Genomic DNA, 21,198 nt, shown 5'->3' on the forward strand with positions numbered 1-21,198 from the left:
CCCCTTGGTTTCAAACTGACGTCAAGAGAAAATTGTTTGTTGCCAGTTGCTGCTGTGAGAAAAGGATCGGTTTGCGTGATGTGTGATCTGGTGTGTTTTGAACGGTATGAAACTTGGTTTTGTTCTCCTTATCTCTTCATAAAATCCGGTTTTGGCACTCCACAAACTACTGTATTTCCCCGCAGGAAGTAAACGCAAATATCCGGCCAGGTAAAGAAATGTCTATTTTTGGTTTATTGCTATTTGTAGAGCATTCTTTCCCACGAGACTTCCTCAACAGATGCTTCTTACAGAGCCAGTCCAATACATCTACACTGCCATACCTGACGTCCCAAAGTGCTATACTCCCAAAACCAGGAGGAGAAGTGTCACGCCAGGAAAACATGAAACTGATGAAGAACAGGAGAAAAAAGGTAGGCTTTTGTTTACACCATCAACTATTTGCTGATATAATGAGCACTTGAAATATGTCAGGATGTTTAGACAGTGCAAACATGTCGTCAAACTGTCCACTTCTGTAATTATAGCAATTCAAGGTATGTAAATGCTGTTTTAGTATTTTAATAAAAAACATGAAAAAGATGTTATCCATGACTGTAATTATGGGCATGACACAGAATTATGAAAGAGGCCCAATAATCAAAACATCACCAGCTGAACAGGATATTATATCTAGCTACAGACTGCAAGATGACACATTTTTTTATTAAAGCAATAAGCCACAAGAGCCCATGTGTTATAGTGTTTCAGCCAGGGGTGTTGCGGGTAACGCATTACAAGTAACACAAGTTATGTAATCAGATTACTTTTTCAAGTAACTAGTTACTTTTAAATTCCATTTTTAAATTCACTGACACCTCCTGTGTTGAGAGAAAATGGGAGTGAGGCTGAGGGTTATTAGTTTAATTTCTGGCGTGAAAGGGATTTACAGTTGCCAAAAATATACAGTTGAAGTTTACATGCACCTGCAAAATGTTAATTATTTTACCAAAATAAACCATTGTTTATTAGTACTGACATGAAAGAGATGTTTCACATAAAGATGTTTACATAGAAAATAATAGCTGAATTTATAAAAATTTACCCTGTTTTTTTTTTTTTTTTTAATGATAGTTGTTCATGAGTTCCTTGTTTGTCCTGAACAGTTAAACTGCCTGCTATATTTCAGAAACATTGTTAAGGTCTCACAAATTCTTTGGTTTTTCAGCATTTTTGTGTATTTGAACCCTTTCCAACAATGACCATATGATTTTGAGATCCATCTTTTCACTCTGAGGACAACTGAGGGACTCAAATGCAACTATTACAGAAGGTCCAAATGCTCACTCATGCTCCAGAAGGAAAAACGATGCATTAAGAGCTGGGGGTGTAAACTTCTGAACAGCATGGGGATGTGTACATTTTTCTTATTTTGCCTAAATATCATTTTTTTTTTTTTTCATTTAGTCCTGCCCTTTGGAAGCTACAGAAGATACTTACATGTTCCCCAGAAGACAAAATAAGTTATATTTACCCTGGTCTTAAAAGTCCAAAAGTTTTCACCCCCCCGGCTCTTAATGCATTGTTTTTCCTTCTGAAGGATCAGTGAGCATTTGAACCTTCTGTAATAGTTGCATATGATTCCTTTAGTTGTCCTTATTGTGAGAAGATGGATCTCAAAATCATACAGTCATTGGTGGAAAGGGTTCAAATACACAACAATGCTGAAAAACCTAAGAATTTGTTTGAATCAAGTGTATGTAAACTTTTGAACAGGGTCATTTTTATAAATTCAACTATTATTGTACTCTTGTGGACTATATGTAAATATCTTTTATGTTAAATATCTTATGCAGGTCAGTACTAAATAAAAAATAACAAGCATTTTGTAACATCATTTTAAAAAAGTATTAAATATTTGGTTTGTGTTTAACACTGTAATTTCCTTTCAGCTGCATACACCATGAAGATCAGTGTAGAAAAAGATCTCCGCACTGGTGAGAGTCACATCCTCTCCACAGCCACCATCGCACCTCTGGATCTCCAAGAACAAGGCATCAAAGTCTATGACGATGGGCATAAATCTGTCTATGCCTTGCCACCTGATGGACGGGATTCCCAGAACGACATGACTGAGATGAGCCCACTTGAAGTAGAGGAACTTCTCTTGAAAGCCTCAGAGAAGAAAGCCCCAACAGATGTGGAATACCATGAACCTGTGTTTTCAAGCCCATTCAGTCGACCTACAACCCCTCAGAGGACAGAAAGAGGCTATATTAGCCTTCATGGCTTTCAGATGCCCGACAAGAACCAGATTCCTTTTCAAGCTGAGAACTTTCCCAAACAAGAAGCTGTTGTCTATTTAGGCACCAACCAACCAGCTCAAAACGGATCATGTGCTAATAGCGAATACAGCGGTGTAACCAGAATCAGCCCCGCATCTTCTCCCACACAAGAGTATGAGGAACAGCATCGGATAACTCCAACGGCAGACTCCGGGCTGGGATTTGGACGGTATTCACCTCTGAATCAAAAGGAAGATTCTAGTCTCAACTTTGTGAGCTTCCTCCCTCCCGAGGTGGAATCTGGTGAACCTGTTACCATGATCTTCATGGGTTATCAGAATGTTGTATCCGATGAGGAAGATGAAGGAATCCAAGCTGAACTGGTAGTTATTGGTGATGATGATGAAGATCCTGAGGAAGCGACTTTGTCGTACCACCCTCTAGGCTACCGCAGCAAGATCTTCAAACCCAACAGTATGGTGTACCGCTCTGAGATCAGGCCTGGTGGCATCAGAACCTCCAGCTCTGGAAGACAGACGCTAGGAAATGAAACTAAAGACCCGATAGACACAGGTACCATTCGAAGAGTGAGAAGACACTTTGGCTTCTAATTTCATACTAACTTTATGCATTTCTTTGAGTTATTGGCAACACTTTACAATAAGGTTCCATATGTTAACATTAAGGGATATATCATCCAAAACTGAAAAACCTTTCATCATTTAAAGGGATAGTTTACACAAAAGTGAAAATTCTGTCATCAGTTACTCACCCTCATGTCGTTTCAAACCTGTAAAACCTTCGTTCATTTTCAGAACACAAATTAAGATATTTTTGATGAAATCCAAAAGCTTTCTGACCCTGCATAGACAGCAACGCAATTGACAAGTTCAAGGCCCCGAAAGGTAGTAAGAACATCATTAAAATAGTCCGTGTGACATCAGTGGTTCAGTCTCAATGTCCTTACTACCTTTCTGGACCTTGAATGTGGTAGTTGTGTTGCTGTCTATGTAGGGTCAGAAAGCTCTTGGAGTTCATCAAAAATATCTTAAAGGGATCATGAACTGCCTTCACTGACGCTATGGGTAATTGTAAATGAATCTGAGGTAAAATTAAGTAAACAAAAGAGTTCTTACTGACACAGTCTGGAGCTTCATTAAAAATAAAGAAACTTACAGGATGTTTTTGTAGTACAATGACCTCTTATATGTCAAAAGATCAGATTTTAGTTTCTCAGTTCATCACCCCTTTAATTTGTGTTCCAAAGATGAATGAAGGTCTCACGGGTTTGGAACGATGTGAGCGTGAGTAATTAATGATAGAATAAATTTGTTTTGAATAACTATCTCTTTAAAAAGAGTAGTTCACTTTCAGAACAAAAAATTACAGATAATGTACTCACCCCCTTGTCATCGAAGATGTTCATGTCTTTCTTTCTTCAGTCGTAAAGAAATTATGTTTTTTGAGGAAAACATTACAGGATTTCTCTCCATATAATTGACTTCTATGGTGCCCCTGAGTTTGAAGTTCCACAATGCAGTTTAAATGATCCCAGCCAATGGAGAAGGGTCCTACCTAGCGAAACGATTGGTTATTTTCTAAAAAAACAAATTTACAATTTATATACTTTTTAACCTCAATACACAAAGTTCACGCAGAGCTAGACAATATGAGCATTTGAGGTTAAAAACTATATCAATTCAATGAATTGTTTTGCTAGATAAGACCCTTCTTCCATGGGACCGTTTAGAGCCTTTTGAAGCTGCATTTAAACTGAATTTTGGAAGTTCAAACTTGGGGGCACCATAGAAGTTAATTATATAGAGAGAAAGACATGAACATCTTGGATGACAAGGGGGTGAGTACATTATCTGTAAATGTTTGTTCTGGAACTAAACTAATCCTTTAACAATTGAAGTCAGTTGGCTCCAATGTAGTTTGTTTCCTGAAGAAAGAAAGTCATACAGGTTTGAAACTACATGAGATTGAGTAATATGACAGAATTTTCATTTTTGGGTGAACTGTCTCTTTTAATGCATCAGGTATTATGTACAACCACTTTCATAGCACTTATTAATTTTGGTTCATGCTAATTTCTACACATGCAGATTTAGAACATTTTGTTGTATAAACATTTCAAGTTGTATAAATTAACATTAGTTAACATTATGATTAAACTTGAGTTGCCAATAAACAATTTAAATAACTGCTTTCAAATGTTTATTCTGTTTCATGATACCTAATGCTTTAACTGATGTCGAACCTTACTGTAACTTTAAAGGGGTCATCGGATGCAAAGTTCACTTTTACATGTTGTTTAAACATTAATGTGTGTTGGAAGTGTATGTACAAATCTACTCTATAATGATAAAAATCCATGCAGTGGTTTTTAATTAATCTGTAAAAATAATATCCCCTTTTTTAAATTGAGCCGTCACACCGACAGAGGCCGCTCCCACGATAGTTGATTGACATAAGCGTCTTACCTCAGACCCGCCTAAATCAGCTGTAACAGTCCGACCTCCATTGTTTCGATGCCGAAACAGGGATGTAAGTTAGACAAGAATATCTCAGATTGAGCGATTGAAGTGTTGTGTTGCTGGATGTAATAATGAACGTAGCGGTCGTCATTTACTCCCGACATCTATGCTGCTGAAGATGCAGTGGATTACGTTTATTTGTGAATGGAATGCGCCTCCCGATCTACATATATCCGTCTATGTTCACGCAAATCATTCGTGATCCAGCTTCACTTACAGCAGAAGTGAGAATAAGGGTTTTTTAATGAATCTTTGTGATCGCCTTTCCAAATAACGTGCTAGCTAAACGCAGCTAAATTAAACAGGCTCGTCACTCCACAGAGAGAAGAGAGGGGCGGGGCGGGGCGGGGCGAGCAGAGCTCATTAACATTTAAAGCAACCTCGACCAGAACAGGATCGTTTTTGCAGAGCTGATTTTGGCAAGGTAAAAAGGGTGTTGTTTTACACTACCATTGAGAATTTTTAACCAAAGTACATTATAGATTTTTCATTAAGACTCTAAAGAATCATATCAACTTGTGGAAAATGGGCATCTGATGACCCCTTTAAGAGAGCAAGGAAACATTACTGACAACCAGAAAAATACTAGACTTATCATCAACTAAAATATCCATCAGAGGAGTACTAAAGTAAACCAGTCTCCTCAAGTAAACTCTTGCTGCTTTACTTCCACCTAGTGGCCCATATCTTCACATTTTGTCAGCGTTAGGAGCATCCACACTTGGAAAAATGCATGAAATGAAACCTAATGCTTGTCTTATAACAACTGGCTTGTTTTTATATGATTAATACAATTAATAAATATATGCTTTGACAAATTAACCTGCTGCTGTCATACTTTTGTGTGTACTTTGACTGTTTTTGGAGCAATACAGTAAGATTTGCTTACCAATATCAGACTTTAGAGACTTGGGATTTACCATAACACAAAAAAGTACCATGGTATCCATCTTATTTTCAACATAAGAGCAGGTGCAGCCATTTGTAAAGGTAATGTGTCTGACTTCTGGTCTCATCTGCTTCCATCTGTTTTTAGCTGTACAAAACAGCTTGTTTTGCTGCTTGATCATGTGTCTTGCAACATTATTTTAATGAATTATCTTAATTATGAACACAATGGTTTGTAGTGCAGTTTTACCATTTACTGCACTTTGTTATTCTTCCCGTTATTTCCTTACGCCGGCTTATGAATCGTAAGTCTAGCACATTACCAGAAAACAGCTCACATCTGCATTGAAAAATAAGGTGGATATAGTCACTGTCAAAAACGATTCAAATAAGAAATCCCATAGTCACCTATTGTAGTAATTTCTATATGGTATCATGGCAGAGGCAATGGTTACCATGGTAAATGTGTGTAATGTCTGCTAAAACATAATGGCTTTCTTAGATATCATTCTGAGCCATTTTTCATTCTTTACACACTGTCTTTATTTTGTTTCATTATAGGTTCAGCTGTTTTCCGACAGCTAATGTGTATTTCAGGGTAGTTTTGTCGATTTCTTTTTTTTTTTCTTTTCTCCACCAGAGTAATGCACCGTTCCTGTCCATCAGCTATAATTGAGCACTTTGTCCTTGGTAGCTTTTAAGACGTTGTGTCTGCTCAAGAGGTCTTTCATAACATCTGCTAAAGAGAGTGTTATGTAATAATCCTTGGCTTGCATTACGTAAGGTGCAAAATTAATGCTAAAATCCTCAACATTCTGCATATTCATTGTTTTCTCTGTTTTGTCATCCCCTGATTTTGGCACGCCAGTGCAGGATAAATGTGTTAACTGCAATCCCATCATTCTCTCTAATGACAGACCACAGACAAATCAATTGATTTGAATGACTGATCGTACTGGGTTTTGATTGGCTTGAAACGAACTAACCACCTGCATGCTGAATATCTAGGCACGGGTAAACTGAAATATTCTTACTGTCCTCTCCACAGCGCTGCCAATCAAACTGTCTCAACTAGGAAAATACATGTAAGCTCTTCAAAGCAAGATTACAATGTGGACATCTTGTACTTCCTGATGAGGATGAAATGGACTGAGTCTGAGAGACTGATCTGGAAAAAAATTGCTTATGACATGAATCATATTTGAGTGCCAAAAACAGCATTTGTTCATTATTCCATGTTTGTACATAATGTTCTTCAGTTGACTGTTCTGTAATTTGTTGTTTGTTGTTGTTTTTTCTCTTTTTAATCAAAGTGGAGAAAGGAAAAAATATATAGAAAATTCTTTTTTTTCTGTCCCCTTTACAGAGGCAAATTTTAATATCTGGTGACTTCATTTAATGCTTCAGAAATAATATTCCAACAGATATAACTCTTTTGTTTAAAAACTGTTAAAAAAAATACACCATGCTGTAATTATATATTTTTAATCAGTGCTATTGTCACATTTTCTACCATGAACAATTTAAAATGAATTACATTTATTATTATTATTTTAAATATAGCAAAATATGTTTTACCTTTTTAGAGATTATGTCATTTTTGTTCACCATAAATTTTACAATTTTTAGAGAAAGAAAAGGCAGGAAAAAATAACCAATTGGGTAAAAAAATATATTTAAAAAACAAGTTATATTCTCTTAAATAAACAAGTTTTGTAAGTTTGTAAAACCACAAAAATACTGATTAGTAATATTATTTTTTTTTCAGTATAATATTTGTTGACACATTTACATCAAAATTGGTCTAAGATAACAAGTGTTTATAACTGCAATATAATATAAAGAAATAATATATTTTAATGCTATAGATATCACTCTTTTCTTTAAAAACTGTTAAAAAATAAAATGCTGTATTAATATATTTTAAATATATCATCACATTTTCTAGTAAAAAAAAAAAAAAAAAATAAACATCCCTAAAACACTATACTTTTATTTTATTTTTATTATTATATGAAATATAGCAAAATATTTTAAGAAATGTTGTAGAGAATATGTAATTTTTTGTTAATCATAAATTTAGCAATTTTTAAAGAAAGAAAAAGCAAGACAAATAACAAGTTGGGTAAAAAATATATTCTCTAAATATTCTTTTATTCAGAAAACGTTATATATCACATTATATATTAAAGTTATATTCTCTTAAATAAATAAGTTTTAGTATTTTACACATTTAGTTTTGGAAGTAAATTTATCCTGTCTTTTGTACATTTTGTACATTTTCTAGTACAAAAAAACATAAACATCCCTTAAACAAAATACATTTATTTATTTTTTTTAGATTATTTTAAATATAGCAAAAAAATTCTTGTTAGTCATAAATTTAGCAATTTTCAGAAAAAGAAAAGGAAAAATAACCAACTGGGTAAAAAATATATTCTCTAAATATTCTTTTATTCATTTGTAATATAAAGAAATAATATTTCAAAACTACAGATATCATTCTTTTGTTTAACAAACTGTTACAAAAATACAATATGCTGTAATTATATATATATTTAATTTGTGCTGTTGTCGCATTTTCTAGTAAAACACACACACACACACACATATATATATATATATATATATATATATATATATTCTAGATGTATATTCTCTAAATATTATTTTATTCAGAAACCAAGTTATATTCCAAGTTATATAAACAATTTTTGCAGTCTAGTAATTGTCCAAAATTGGTCTAAAAGAAGTGACTATAGATATTACTCTTTTGCATAAAAACTGTAAAAAAAAACAAAATATGCTGTAATATTATATATTTTTAATCAGTGTTATCGTCACATTTTATAGTACAAAAAACATAAACGTCCCTAAAACAATATACATTTATTTAATTTTTAATATTATTTTAAATATAGCAAAAGATATTAATAAATGTTTTAGAGAATATGTCATTTTTGTTACCCATAAATGTATTTTTAGAGAAAAAAAAGACAAGAAAAATAACCAATTGGGTAAAAATATATTTAAAAACAAACAAACAAAAAAAACCTAAGTTATATTCTCTTAAATAAACAAGTTTTAGTATTTTACACATTTTGCTTTGGAAGTAAATGTATTCTGCCTAGATATTTTTTACAGTAAAATCACAAAAATACTGATTAGTAATATTTTTTGCAGTCTAGTATTTGTTGACATGATTCACATCAAAATTGGTCTAAAAAAACGTGACAAATATTTACAACTGCAATATAATATAAAGAAATAATATTTCAACACTACAGATATCACTCTTTGTTTAAAAACTGTTAAAAAATACAGTATGCTGTAATTATATATTTTAAAATCATGATGGTGTCACAAAACATAAACATCCCTAAAATAATATACTTTTTCATTTATTATTATTATTTTAAATATAGCAAACGAATAAGAAATGCTTTAGAAAATATGTGATTTCTTGTTAATGATACATTTAGCATTTTTTTTTGAGAAAAAGCAAGAAAAAGCTGAAAAAAATAACCAATTCTCTAAATATTCTTTTATTCAAAAAACAAGCTATATTTTCTTAAATAAACAAGTTTTTAATATTTTACACATTTTGCTTTGGAAGTAAATGTTTCCTGTCTACTGTATATATTTTTACAGGATAATTTTGCAGTATAGTATTTGTTGACATCAAAATTGATCTAAAACAAGTAACAAGTGTTTACAACTGCAATGTAATATAAAGAAATAATATTTAAATGCTACAGATATCAGAAACTGTTAAAAAAAATACAATATTCTGTAATTATATAATTTTTAGAGAAAGAAAAGGCAGGGTGAAAATATCTTATATTCTAAATATGTAAATATTCTTTCATTCAGAAAATGAGTTATATCTTTTAAATAAACAAGTTTTAGTATTTTACACATTTTTCTTTGGAAGTAAATTTATCCTGTCTAAATATTTTTACAGTAAAATGTCAAAAATACTGATTAGACATATTATTTGTTGCAGTCTAGTATTTGTTGGCATAATTCACATCAAAATTGTCTGTTTACAACTGCGATATTATTTCTGAGTCACCCGATCTTAAACTTTGCCACTGCGTCAGTGCAGAGGGCAGGTTTTGAGAGGACAATCATAAACCGTATTATGACCGTTTCTCTAAAGATGAGAAACCCATTACATGAAACCTTGAGAATATGCCTGATTGACAGAAAGCTTTTAAGAAATTCCTTGTGCAACTGTGTGCGTGTGTCGGAACGGCTGAGGCTGCTCAGCTATTGGCTGTTTCTGGTACATTCAGAGTAAGTCACAGTCTCTGTGGTTACAGAGAAGCAGAGCTTCAGCCAAGACAGAATCGCTGAGCACGTACCCTGTCCTCTCTCGGCTCGTATCACAACAAGGTAGGACACAGAGAACTTTATGAATAGTCAGACTTCCACTTTATGAAAACGAATATGGGGTGAATGAACTTGTTTAGGTGTCATGCTGTTGGCTTTATATGTAGCTTGTGCTGGATTGCTGTTAAATTTTGTCTGTGGTGCTGTAAAGAATGTAATATTATTAAGATGTAATGACATAAAGATGCTAAACACAATGAATTAGTGCTGATATGGTCTAAAGAGACTTGATTTGGTGCAAACAAGTGTGTGAGAGTGTGTACGATTGCATGGGGTGACAGGTTTATATCTGCAGTCTGTGTTTTTTTTTTCTTTTTTTAGAGACGTGGATTGTATTTTATATCGAACTTCACGTTGTTGCATCATTAATGTGAGAAATAATATCGGAAAAGTGCTTGCTATGTATATTGTTACATTTTTATGAGTTGCCATATCATGGATTTTTAAAAAATTATGTATTAGTCATCAATAAAACTCATTATTTTGGGCTTGTATTTATCAATGTCCTTTCATTTGACCCTGGAGCGTGAAAATGTTGCCGTCTCTGTGAAACAACCTCAGAAAAAGAAGCTGTGAAAGTTTAATTAATCCCAGGCTGCTCGTACAAACCTCAAGCACTTCTGAAAACGTGGAATACGAGATCTGAGATGTTGTCAGACAACATCAGCACTGGGCTTCTCAGCTCAATGTGTGTGTGTGTGGGTGTGTGAGTGTGACTGTGTGTTTTAGAGTGAATTAAAGTGTCCGCGTGGGTGAGTGGAGGCGTGTGTGTGTGTGTGCCCGGGGTAAATGTGAGACAGGGATGGATCCTCTTTGGAAATGATTACAGATGAGGATGTCTCCTGCTCCATTTCACCCTCACATTAATGCAGAGAGGAGCAGAAAGCTGCCAGATGAACTGCTATTAATATGTCAGCAAAAATCTGGATAACATTTTCGAAGCCTATATGCATACATGTATTCATAAAATGCAGTATTCATAATGAGTTTTGTTTTTTTTTTATTTAGAATTTGTGTCCATTTTGATATCTGGTGACATAATGCACCAGAAATAATATTTCAACTACAGATATCACACATTTGTTTAACAAACTGTTAAAAAAAATACAGTATGCTGTAATTATATATTTTTAATCAATGCTGTTGTCACATTTTCTAGTAAAAAAAATGTTTAAATTATTTTTTATTTATTTTTATTATTTTAAATATAGCAAAATATCACCATATATTCACTATAAATTTAAAATGTAAAATTTTTAAAGAAAGACAATGCAGGGAGAATATATATATATATATATATATATATATATATATTTTAAAGAAGTTATATCCTCTTAAATAAACAAGTTTTAGTATTTTGCACAATTTGCTTTGGATTTACAGTAAAACGACAAAAATTCTGATTAGTAATTTTATTTTTTGCAGTCTTTTATTTGTTGACGCATTCACATCAAAATTGGTCTAAAATAACGAGTGATTATAACTGCAACATAATATTAAAAAATAATATTTCAACGCTACAGATATTACTCTTTTGTTTAAAAATGGTTAAAAATGTGTATTTATATACACACACACACACACAAATATTGTAAAGTTGTGTATATAATGAAATTTAGTGATTATTCTGTTTTTTTTTTAATAAAAATATATATTTTCATAATATTTATACAAATACATATTTTTATAAATACATGATTTCATATACATACTGTGTATATATTTCTATATATACATATTCAGTGAAGGTCTAAACTACTATCTGAACTTCATTCACATATCTTTATAAATATTTATTATCTTGCTGTATTAAAACCACTCTATACTTATAAGCAGCTTCCAAAAATTATTTCTTGTAATCATGCTATTAATTTTTTGTAGTCACTAAATAAAAAAAATAAACACTTTTTCCATTCAAGCTGATAAATCTTTCAAAATATTCAGTTTTAGACATCTTAGTCTGCAGTGCTCTCATGCCGCATAGTGACATTTTTCTCATCTGAGCACATTGCCTTTCCATATCCAAGGGCTCCATGCCAGTCACATATGTCTGAATGGCCACCTACGCTCTGGCCCCCCAGCACCTGTTACTGCGATGCTCCACGCAGGTTATTATTTCATTCTGAATAGAACAACCTTGAGCCTAAAATGCTCTTTTCAATGGCCTGTGCTTGCACAATGATATGCACAACTTTCTGATACCGAAACGTGATTCTTAGTTGTATTTATTAGTGATAGCTCCGCCCCCAACTGCTACATTTCCCATGAAATCACTCCCTGGAAGGAGTCATTTAAGGAAACCCATCAGAAAGTGACACATGACCTCACTGACAAGCCACTCTATTGATCAGATGCAGCTGTTAACCAGTCAGAGATGCCCTGAGGTGACCACTCATGCAAACATCAGTGACATCAGACCAACTCGCAGTGACATTTCTGCCAATAACTCCCTTATCACATCAAGTTCACTTCCTATACATGCATTCGCAATGTATTTACTCAAGCCCAGAGTGCTGGTTTCACCGAGAAGATTTTCTTGGCAAAGTGGAGATGATCTCCTTCTGGCTCCTGTTTCTAAAGCTCACGGTAGGTACTGGGACACGCTGGTACCTCCGTCTGCCTTCAATGCAAATGTTATTGTCACTGAATAATTTATGGAATACAGATTGTCATGACACAAATGCTGAGACGGAGAGGGTGCGAGCGTGTTGAAGTTTTCTCACAAGCTGAGCTGCTAGAGGAGGAGTCGGGTAGGGGGGTGTTGCCATGGTAGTCAACACTTTAGCGCTTGTCATTTTCATGAGGCTTTGTGCCTTTGTGTAGCTTGATTGGGGTGAAATGGGCAGGCGCTGAAGTGGATGGTAATTTCACATAATTTTGACTGTTTTTAGTGGTCACATTAGCATGCCGTTCGAGTTTTGAATGATTGTGGAGACTTTCATGCAGCGGTGGTAATTATACCAAACGGGCGTCAAGAAAAAGCTAGACGGTGGAAGTATTTCAAGCCAAAGTGATGTAAACGGCTTACAAAATCTGTGAATGATGCCGTCAATTTGTGCATTTTGATTTTAGCACAACTTCCATATTGTACTGATAGCATGTTATGTGTATGAAAGTGTGTAATTGTGGTTTTGATGTTCTGAGGGGGAAAAAATCCTTTGCTAATCCCCATGGCAGCTGATTTCGTCTGTCAGAAGGAGTTTGAGTGTTAGATCACACACCACTTTGGCACTCGGCAGTTGGTACGAATTAGATCAGAAAAATCCATGTAAACAAACCACGCTGCCGTGATCAAACGCTCTTCAGTGGCGCATCAACAAGACAAGAAACGACAAGCGATGTGTGATTGATTCTTAATTCTCACATGATGTGCCCTCTTGTATAGAAATATGAAAAAAACCTGCGGTCAGTGAAGATTAGTCAGTTCCGTCAGTGGATTTGGCCCTCAAGGGATTTTCTTCTTCTTCTTCTTCCTCATTCTCTTCCATTCCTGGTCTGATCCAGAGCCTGTGCTGATTATCTACAGGACAAAAGTTTGCCATGCATGAGGAGAAGAGCCAGTTCTGCAGTATTACATAATGAATCTACTTATTCCTTCCTACTATAACCCACTTATGTGAAATAATTCACTGTGAGAGTAAACAATAGCTTCCACTTTCTTCATATACACTGGAATAATCTCATATAATGTTGCATATTTTACATAAGGAAGCCAAGGTGAATTGCAAATGCCTGTGCACGTTAAAAATACCTTTGACACTGTGTTAAACAGATGTAAAAAGGTGCGATTTGGCAGTCAGTTCAAAAGGTAAGAATTTCTATGTGGAGTGAAACTAACACTTAACTAACCTGGTTTTTGAAGTGCTGTTCAATTACAACAACATGGTGCCTTTCAACACTTGAGTCTCAAGATTAAGGAAGAAAACACAGGCGTTGCTAGACGTGTTTATGTGTGCTTCACTCACTTTTTCATCTACGTACCCAAATTTGTGTGATTTCTACAGTACTTTACATAAAAATTGGCTGCAGTAACGGTTTTGAAGTTATTTCACTCTGAGTACTATCCTTACCGGTCGTTTTTTCCATTAAATAAGCTGTTGTGCTTCTCTCACAACTGCTTTTCGGCATCCGTACAGGTTATGTCTGAAAAAAGATACTGAATTGTTTTCATAATGTTCCGTCCGTTAACGGTCATGACGTATGAGTTGCATATATCTTCCGTTGACGCGGGCGCCGCAAGGTAATGAAAGTATCCCATTCATTATTTTTCAGCGTGAAACATACAAATGTCTGTTAAAGATCGCTTGATCTGGAAAGCATCTGCTGTGTACAAACATCTGACAGATGTCTGTAAGATGTCAGTTTTACATACGTTCTAAATCATAAACATCTTAAAGACATCCGAAACACGTCTATTTGACATCTGATAGGAAACGTCCTATATCTCTGTTGAAAAAAACAGCATATGCTGGTTAGGTAGGTTTTGAAGCATGGGTGCTGGTTTGAGCTGGTCCTAAGCTGGTCCTAAGCAACTAGCTTCTGCTCAAGACCAGCTTAGGACCAGCTAAGGACCAGCTTCAAAACCTACCTAACCAGCACATGCTGGTATTTTCAACAGAGAGACGTATTGCAGACGAGTGAACACTTTAAAAAATACATCTTCCAGATCTAAATAGACGTCAAATTGACATCTCTGTGATGTATGTGTACTATCAGGGTGTTAACCTCAAATGAACCATGGTTTTGCTACACTATCCATAGTTTATCCATTGTTCTTGTAATAAAACTGTGGTTATACAAATGGTAATCAATACGCCAAAAAAAACAAGGTTACTACATTTTTACTATAATAAAACCATGTTAATTTTCGTAAGGGATGCAATTAAATGTCCCACAATATTATGAAAATTAACCATGCTTTTACTACTTATAAAACTAAAAAAGCATGGTTATTATAGCTAAACAATGGTAAACACAAATTAACCATGGTTTTGCTTCACTAACCATAGATTAACTATGGTATTTGTAGTAAAACCACAGATTATCTTACTGTTGGGAGTATGAGAGGGTCTGTATTACTTACTATTGGAGAAAGCATAAGGGCCAACTTGATCACGTGTGTCTTGATAACCAATCACATTACAGACGTCATTGAATTTCAGTTGTGCAACACTTAATCACCATTTACAGATACCATATGAATGAACATACTTGTGGATAGATGCCACAGCTGCATTTGATCGCTCCAAGCACATAGACCCATCCGTCATTTTGTAACGGTCAACTTGACGTCATTTACTATACAATGGGTTTGCAGATCATCGGCTGTGCAGGATTGTGGCATCTTCGAATATTCATTGATTACTATGGTGAATAATGACAAGTTGACCATTACAATATAGCAGACAGCTTATGTATAGCAGCCCACAGAAACTGTCGCTAATGAGGCATCTATGTATACATATCTATGGGAATGAATGAGAAGTGCCATAAGTTAAATCCCACCTGTCACAAAAAGTCTGTGACTTCTCTTATAAAATGGCATATGTTTTTCTGTGTAAACTCTTAAAAATAGTTGAATCCAAAAGTTTTGTTTAGTGTAAAACATGTTTGAAGATTAGCTGATAGGCTGTCGATTCATTAAATGATAAGCTGTTTCCTCTAAAAAGCTGTTTTAGTGTAGTGAAGCCTCTCTTCCATTGACATTCATTTAAAGAAAATAGCCTCTGGTCTCCTTTCTCAAACTGGAAGCGTTAGCATTAGCGTTACGCTTTTTTAGCTAAAGGTTGCAGGCTTGCCTTTTATTGGCTTTGGTAAAACTGATTATCCACCTTTTTCCTCAATGCCGAAGTAAGCCTATGGGTGAGACTTCAGGATCATTATTCGCTGTAGGGAAATAAAGATTTTAAATGTCTAAAATAAAGAAATGATGATAATATATTAAAATGGTAAGACATACCAGTTTGCAATATCAAGCAGCAAAATTAGCTGTTTTGTACAGCTAAAAATAGCTGGATGCGGATGAGACCGGAAGCCACACCCATAAAATTTACAAATGGCTGCACCCACTTTTACAGGAAGAAAAAGGTGGATACAAATGAGAATTAATCCACCAAAAACCCATGGTTACTACACTTTTGCTATAGTAAAACCGTTAACCGGTTAAGGTTCATAAGTTAAGTCTAAGTATTTTAGTGGTTTTAATTTCTGTGTAAAAATCAGTTAAGCAGGTTTTAAACTCAGAACCTCTTGCAAGGAATATTAAACCACACCAGCTCAAGCTCAGGTAACCCCTTAAGACTGAAAACTTAGCCCTAAATTAAGCCCTGAAAAACTTTCTCGGAAATTTAGTATTACATAACGTCTGTACTAAACATGAGTGGGTGCAAATTAGCTTTGATATGCTGTGAATGTTTTGGTGATTAGGGAAATGAGATTTCTCTTGCTGCTTTTGAATATCTTTGTCATCTTTTCTCTTGCAGGGAGCTACGACTGAGCCTGAAGAGGTGGATAGACTGGAAGAGATTGCAGGTTGTTCTCATCCTGAGAATCCAGAGCATACAGAGCTGAAGTCCCTGTCTGAGCCTGTAACCATGGAGACAAGTGAAAACTCCGGCACAGCAAACATAATTGACTGTGAAATGGAAGTCCTGGAGACTGAGTTACCTGAGAGCAAGGACACAGGAAGCAAAGATGAACAAGTCTGTTATGATGCTGACGTTTTAGAGTCCATTAGTACAAAAGTTGTGGCTGACATTTTAGCAGGCTTACCTCCTACCGAGACCAAGGCTGATGATCTGGAAGATGTTTGCACTGCCAAAGAGGCGCTTGTCTTGGAGGATACTCAAGAAGAACTTTATCGCAACGAGTCAATTACCTCTTCAACGTCCGACACTCCGTCAAGTGCCGAGAGCATGTATGAGAATGATGTCACGCACAAGAGGCAAGATTCGCTAAGACAGGAACCAGTGGAGAACGTAGCACCCCAACCAGATAATGTCGACGATGGAGATATGTTAGTCCAATTGGGTGTAGACTCACAGGAAGCCATATTAGAAAGTTTTGGATGTGAAGATCCAGAAGAAACCATCCTTGAGCACTACATCCGAGAGGAAGTTCTGTCAGACGTCTCCACGGAGTCTTGCCATGACCCAGACGAACTAGAAGAGTGTCTTCGGGTCGAAATAGCTGCGGCGTCATCAGACAGCGAAACCGATGAGAAGTGGAGGAACATCTTCTCTTCCTCCATAAATAGGGAAGATGATGATTCCTACATTGACAGCCTTGAGCTGAGCGCACAAGAACTCTTTATTCAAAAACCTTCCGTTGAGAATACTGAGGACGTTTCAAAGGAAACTGAAGAGCTGGAGATTCCGGTGGGAGAAGAAGTACTAGAACAACCAGAGAATGAGCCAGTTCAGGAACCGCAGGAGATATCCTACAATCCTTCCACACTGTTCCATGGCTTGTCCAAGATTTCCGAAGACGATGAGGAGCTTGGACGAGGTTCAGCAACTCACAAGAGCAATTCATTTGACTCTGTCAAATCCGATTCCAGCAAAAAGGTGCCGAAAGATTATTGTGTGATTCAGGAAATGAAAAGCGAGAACGTTAGCACAGAACATGTGGATTTTAAAGTTGCCCGCCAACAGTGGCTAGAGATCGAAGAGCAAACGAAAAACTTGACGCACCATCCGAGCACACCAACGACTCGATCTGGCACCTGCCAAGGTAGTCACAGTTTCATGTATACACCTGTCCGCAATATCGAAAGGCCAAAGAGGGACCTTGAGAGCTTGTCACTTCTAGAGGATTACGCACATACCCAGTTCAGCCCTTGCTCTGAGGATTCAGGTCTGGACGACTCAAGTTACAGATCACCGTTTGACGACCCAGAGACCCCAATTGAAAAGGAGATTCGCCTAACCATGGAGCGTGAGGAAAACCTGAGGCGTGAGAGGGGAATGTCAAAATCGTACTCCAGTGACTGTGTACAGATAAGAGCGAAATCTGCCAACTTGAACCCTGGAAAACTATGTCAAGAAGTCGATGAGAAAAGGAAGATGTTTGAAGACCGGGATGATGATGGAAGCATATCCAAATCTCTCAACAACAACACGCCTTCTTTCATCATTACCTCCTCACCAACCAAGAGCACACAGAACCAAGACTTGGCCGCCAACAATGTTATCATCCTCGAGCCAGAGCCTTTCCCTCCAAGTCCAAGGCATGGAAAAATGGTGTCCTCCAAATCTGCAGACTGGAGACCTGAAGATACCCCTAATGTCATCATTCTGGAGACGTCGAACCTTATTATTCGAAGTGCATCTGAGTTCAACTTGAATTCCGCCTCTGAGGAAACCCAAGAGAAGATGTTCCTCAACAACCCGTTTTTCAAGCTGCGGTCCAGGAGTACAATATCTCTAGTTGACGAGGAGATTAAGATGGTGAAGCAGCGAGAAGAGGAACTGAAACGTCAAAGGGCCAGTATTTACTCGAAGGATCACTTCCTGATGTCTCCAAACCGTTTGGACAGCTCATCGTTTACAGGTACTGCATACCAAGAGAATTTTCAATTGTTCTGAAGTAATGACTACACCACATTCTCAGGAAATATCTGTTCATTCTTGGTTGTCCATTTCATTTCAGATGATGTGCCAATTAAATGTAAATCATCCCCTTCATCTCCAATGAAAACATGCAGAATGGATCGTTCAGCTTTGTCATGTGATCATCGAGTAAGTATATGTAAATATTGCTGTGTTTGCGCTGTATCATAATTACCGTCATTTGGAGACAACACGTGACGCTGATCTTAAAGATGATCACGTCCATTCAGTTGTCAAAATTAACCATGTGAAAGAATTTTACATATAGCTGCAAGCAGCAATTACCAAGGTTCAAGAGCTTTAAGTCATTTAAGCATGTTGTTTAGCAAGCCTGTAACCACCTAAATCAATGATTGAAAAAAAGCATTTTGGCAAATACAGGAAATTTGCAGCAGAAATTGTGGTCCCATCTCCTTAAAATTTTGCATGCTTGTTTAGAATGACCTGTTGCATGTGCTCGCCATGTTTCGTGAAGTTTTGAGTTTTCCTTTAGGCTTTATAGGATTTTGGGTAAATTTGGACAGGCCACTTTTCTAAGAGATACCGTTATAGCTTCCCAAAGGGTACATTTCAATATTTTTTTTGATAATTATTGACCTAGAGAGTCCAGAGAATTGTATTGCAGTGTTTTTTGTTTTTGTTTTTTTCAGATTAAGGGAAAAACCTAGGACTAGTATGCAAAAGTAGTTTTTTTTTTTACATCTTCTCAATCATTTAACAAACAATTTGATTGACAGCAGTGGTTCTAGTAGAGGCAAAGCTGTCCAGAATGAGGAGTTCTCCAATATGATACGAAAATGACATATATGTGTGGAAAAAAAAAAAAAAAAGAACAATCGTTTACACCCTTGAGAAGTGCGATATCGCCCCCAGTGGCCGATTTCTTTCAAATTTCTCACAGACTGTCCACAGTGATTTTTCATGTTGATAGGACAAATGGTTACGTAGTAATTTTTACTAAAAGTGGCCCTGCCCCTTTCGAACATTTTGGCATCCCTTTGCGACGGTGAGTCGAAAGTTCAACATTTTTTGATAATTATTGATATTGACTCTCCAAAGAATCTTTCTTTGGTTTTCAAAAAATCAAAAATACTCTAAAATTTCGCCAGGCTTGCCAGGCTTATGATCAAATCTGAGGCATGCGTTTTGTCCAACTTGAGCCAAGGATTCCAACAACATAAGACACTTGAGTCTTCGTATTTTTGATCACTGTAGCGCCCCTGTCAGGCTGATTGAGGTGAGCCTCGTGAGTTTTACGTGGAGATTGCTGATCCTTGGCCATTCTAACAATTACAATAGGGTTTCAGTAACTTAAATATATTAGGTTGTCCAGAGGTTGTAGAAGTTTTTTCCAAAGAGAAAATAGAAAATTAAATCACTTTCTTTGTCCTCTCACTAGTTTCCTGAACCCTATACTGGAGGCCGACGTAAAAGTGCCATGGCTCTGCGCTGGGAGGCAGGGGAGTTTGCGAACAATGAGTAAAAATGGACACTGATCGTCAAATTGCAGCTGTTTTACGTAAGAGAATTTTCAATGCTCAAACTCGTCTGTTTATTGTGACAGCATATACACTTGCTACTGCTGCTTGTGTGACTTTGTTATTGATCCAGAAAAATCTGCATACGCCGAGATGCCTAAATGTTATTTGAATGTATTGTTTCACGCATATTTGTGATTCCTCTTTGACGAGGTATCTGGAGAGACTTATATACCATATTTTTAGTGTTTTGTCTACGAAGTTGAGGAGAATATGTATTGTATATTCATATTGTATTTTCTTGGCAATGTTTGTATATCCCTAAATTATATGAAAGCAGTATTGCAAGGTTTTAGGATAAAATTGAAGTGAAAATGGATGTATTTTGTTAAACATCACTGAAAATTTAATTTGGTATCTTTTGTCACATGAAGATTCTTTTTTAAAAAGAATTAATCAGAATTTGATTATTATGATTGCTCTAATAATATAGGCCAATTTTTGAACGTAATATTCTGCATCCAGATTACATTTCAGTACTTCAGTTATACTCAGTATGAAACCTTAAAGCTATTTATTAATTATATTAATCTTAGAAAATAACCTATTATTTAAAAATGACCTGTTGCTTTGTTGTCTACAGATAATGTGCATATTTATGTCAAACCGCCATGCTTATACAACAGTATTGCTTGCTAACCTTTGAATTCATGTCAGTCTCAAGAAAGTACTTGCTTTGCATACCGTTTGAACAATTGTGTTCAAAATACAAATTCAAAAATAAATGGCAATTAAAGGCAATTGTCTATTTATACTAAAACAGCTAAATGTGTTAATGAGCAACTGCACCACATTGTCTTCGTATAACACTTCACAGGAGAAAAAAAACTTCTTCACACACAGAAATCTCATTACCACACAGATAAATTGCATGATATTCAATCTACATGAATTAAATAACCAAAATACGGTCTAAAATAGAGATCAACCAGCACAAGACTAAAATAACAATGTAAAGACACAG

At 35.7% G+C, this 21,198-nt stretch overlaps 2 protein-coding genes across 4 annotated transcripts in view; both read left to right on the forward strand.

The window, feature by feature from the left end:
- palmdb (palmdelphin b) overlaps nt 1-20,994 on the forward strand; it is a 39,400-nt gene extending 18,406 nt beyond the window's left edge. For 2 of the 3 annotated variants that reach the window (XM_051097817.1, XM_051097818.1), the window contains 3 exons: nt 16,570-18,637; nt 18,737-18,825; nt 20,096-20,994. In XM_051097817.1, the coding sequence (XP_050953774.1) occupies nt 16,570-18,637; nt 18,737-18,825; nt 20,096-20,179 (2,241 nt within the window). In that variant the 3' untranslated portion in view covers nt 20,180-20,994. Of the gene's footprint in view, nt 1-8,356; nt 10,091-16,569; nt 18,638-18,736; nt 18,826-20,095 lie in introns of those variants that run through there. The other variant, XM_051097819.1, reaches the window with a different exon arrangement.
- On the forward strand, nt 191-7,642 carry LOC127155542 (palmdelphin-like). Its single transcript, XM_051097822.1, has 3 exons — nt 191-413; nt 1,932-2,837; nt 6,741-7,642. The coding sequence occupies exons 1-3, from the start codon at nt 281-283 to the stop codon at nt 6,779-6,781; spliced, it is 1,080 nt and encodes a 359-aa protein (XP_050953779.1). The 5' UTR covers nt 191-280; the 3' UTR covers nt 6,782-7,642.
- Nucleotides 20,995-21,198: the final 204 nt, after the last annotated feature.

Source organism: Labeo rohita, chromosome 24, assembly GCF_022985175.1.
Source record: "Labeo rohita strain BAU-BD-2019 chromosome 24, IGBB_LRoh.1.0, whole genome shotgun sequence".
Taxonomy (NCBI): domain Eukaryota; kingdom Metazoa; phylum Chordata; class Actinopteri; order Cypriniformes; family Cyprinidae; genus Labeo; species Labeo rohita.

Coding starts and splice junctions, on each gene's coding strand:
- LOC127155542 (XM_051097822.1), top strand. CDS start 281: ATGCTTCTTACAGAGCCAGTCCAATACATCTACACTGCCATACCTGAC. Junction 414..1,931: donor TGAAGAACAGGAGAAAAAAG/GTAGGCTTTTGT, acceptor ATTTCCTTTCAG/CTGCATACACCATGAAGATC. Junction 2,838..6,740: donor TAAAGACCCGATAGACACAG/GTACCATTCGAA, acceptor TCCTCTCCACAG/CGCTGCCAATCAAACTGTCT.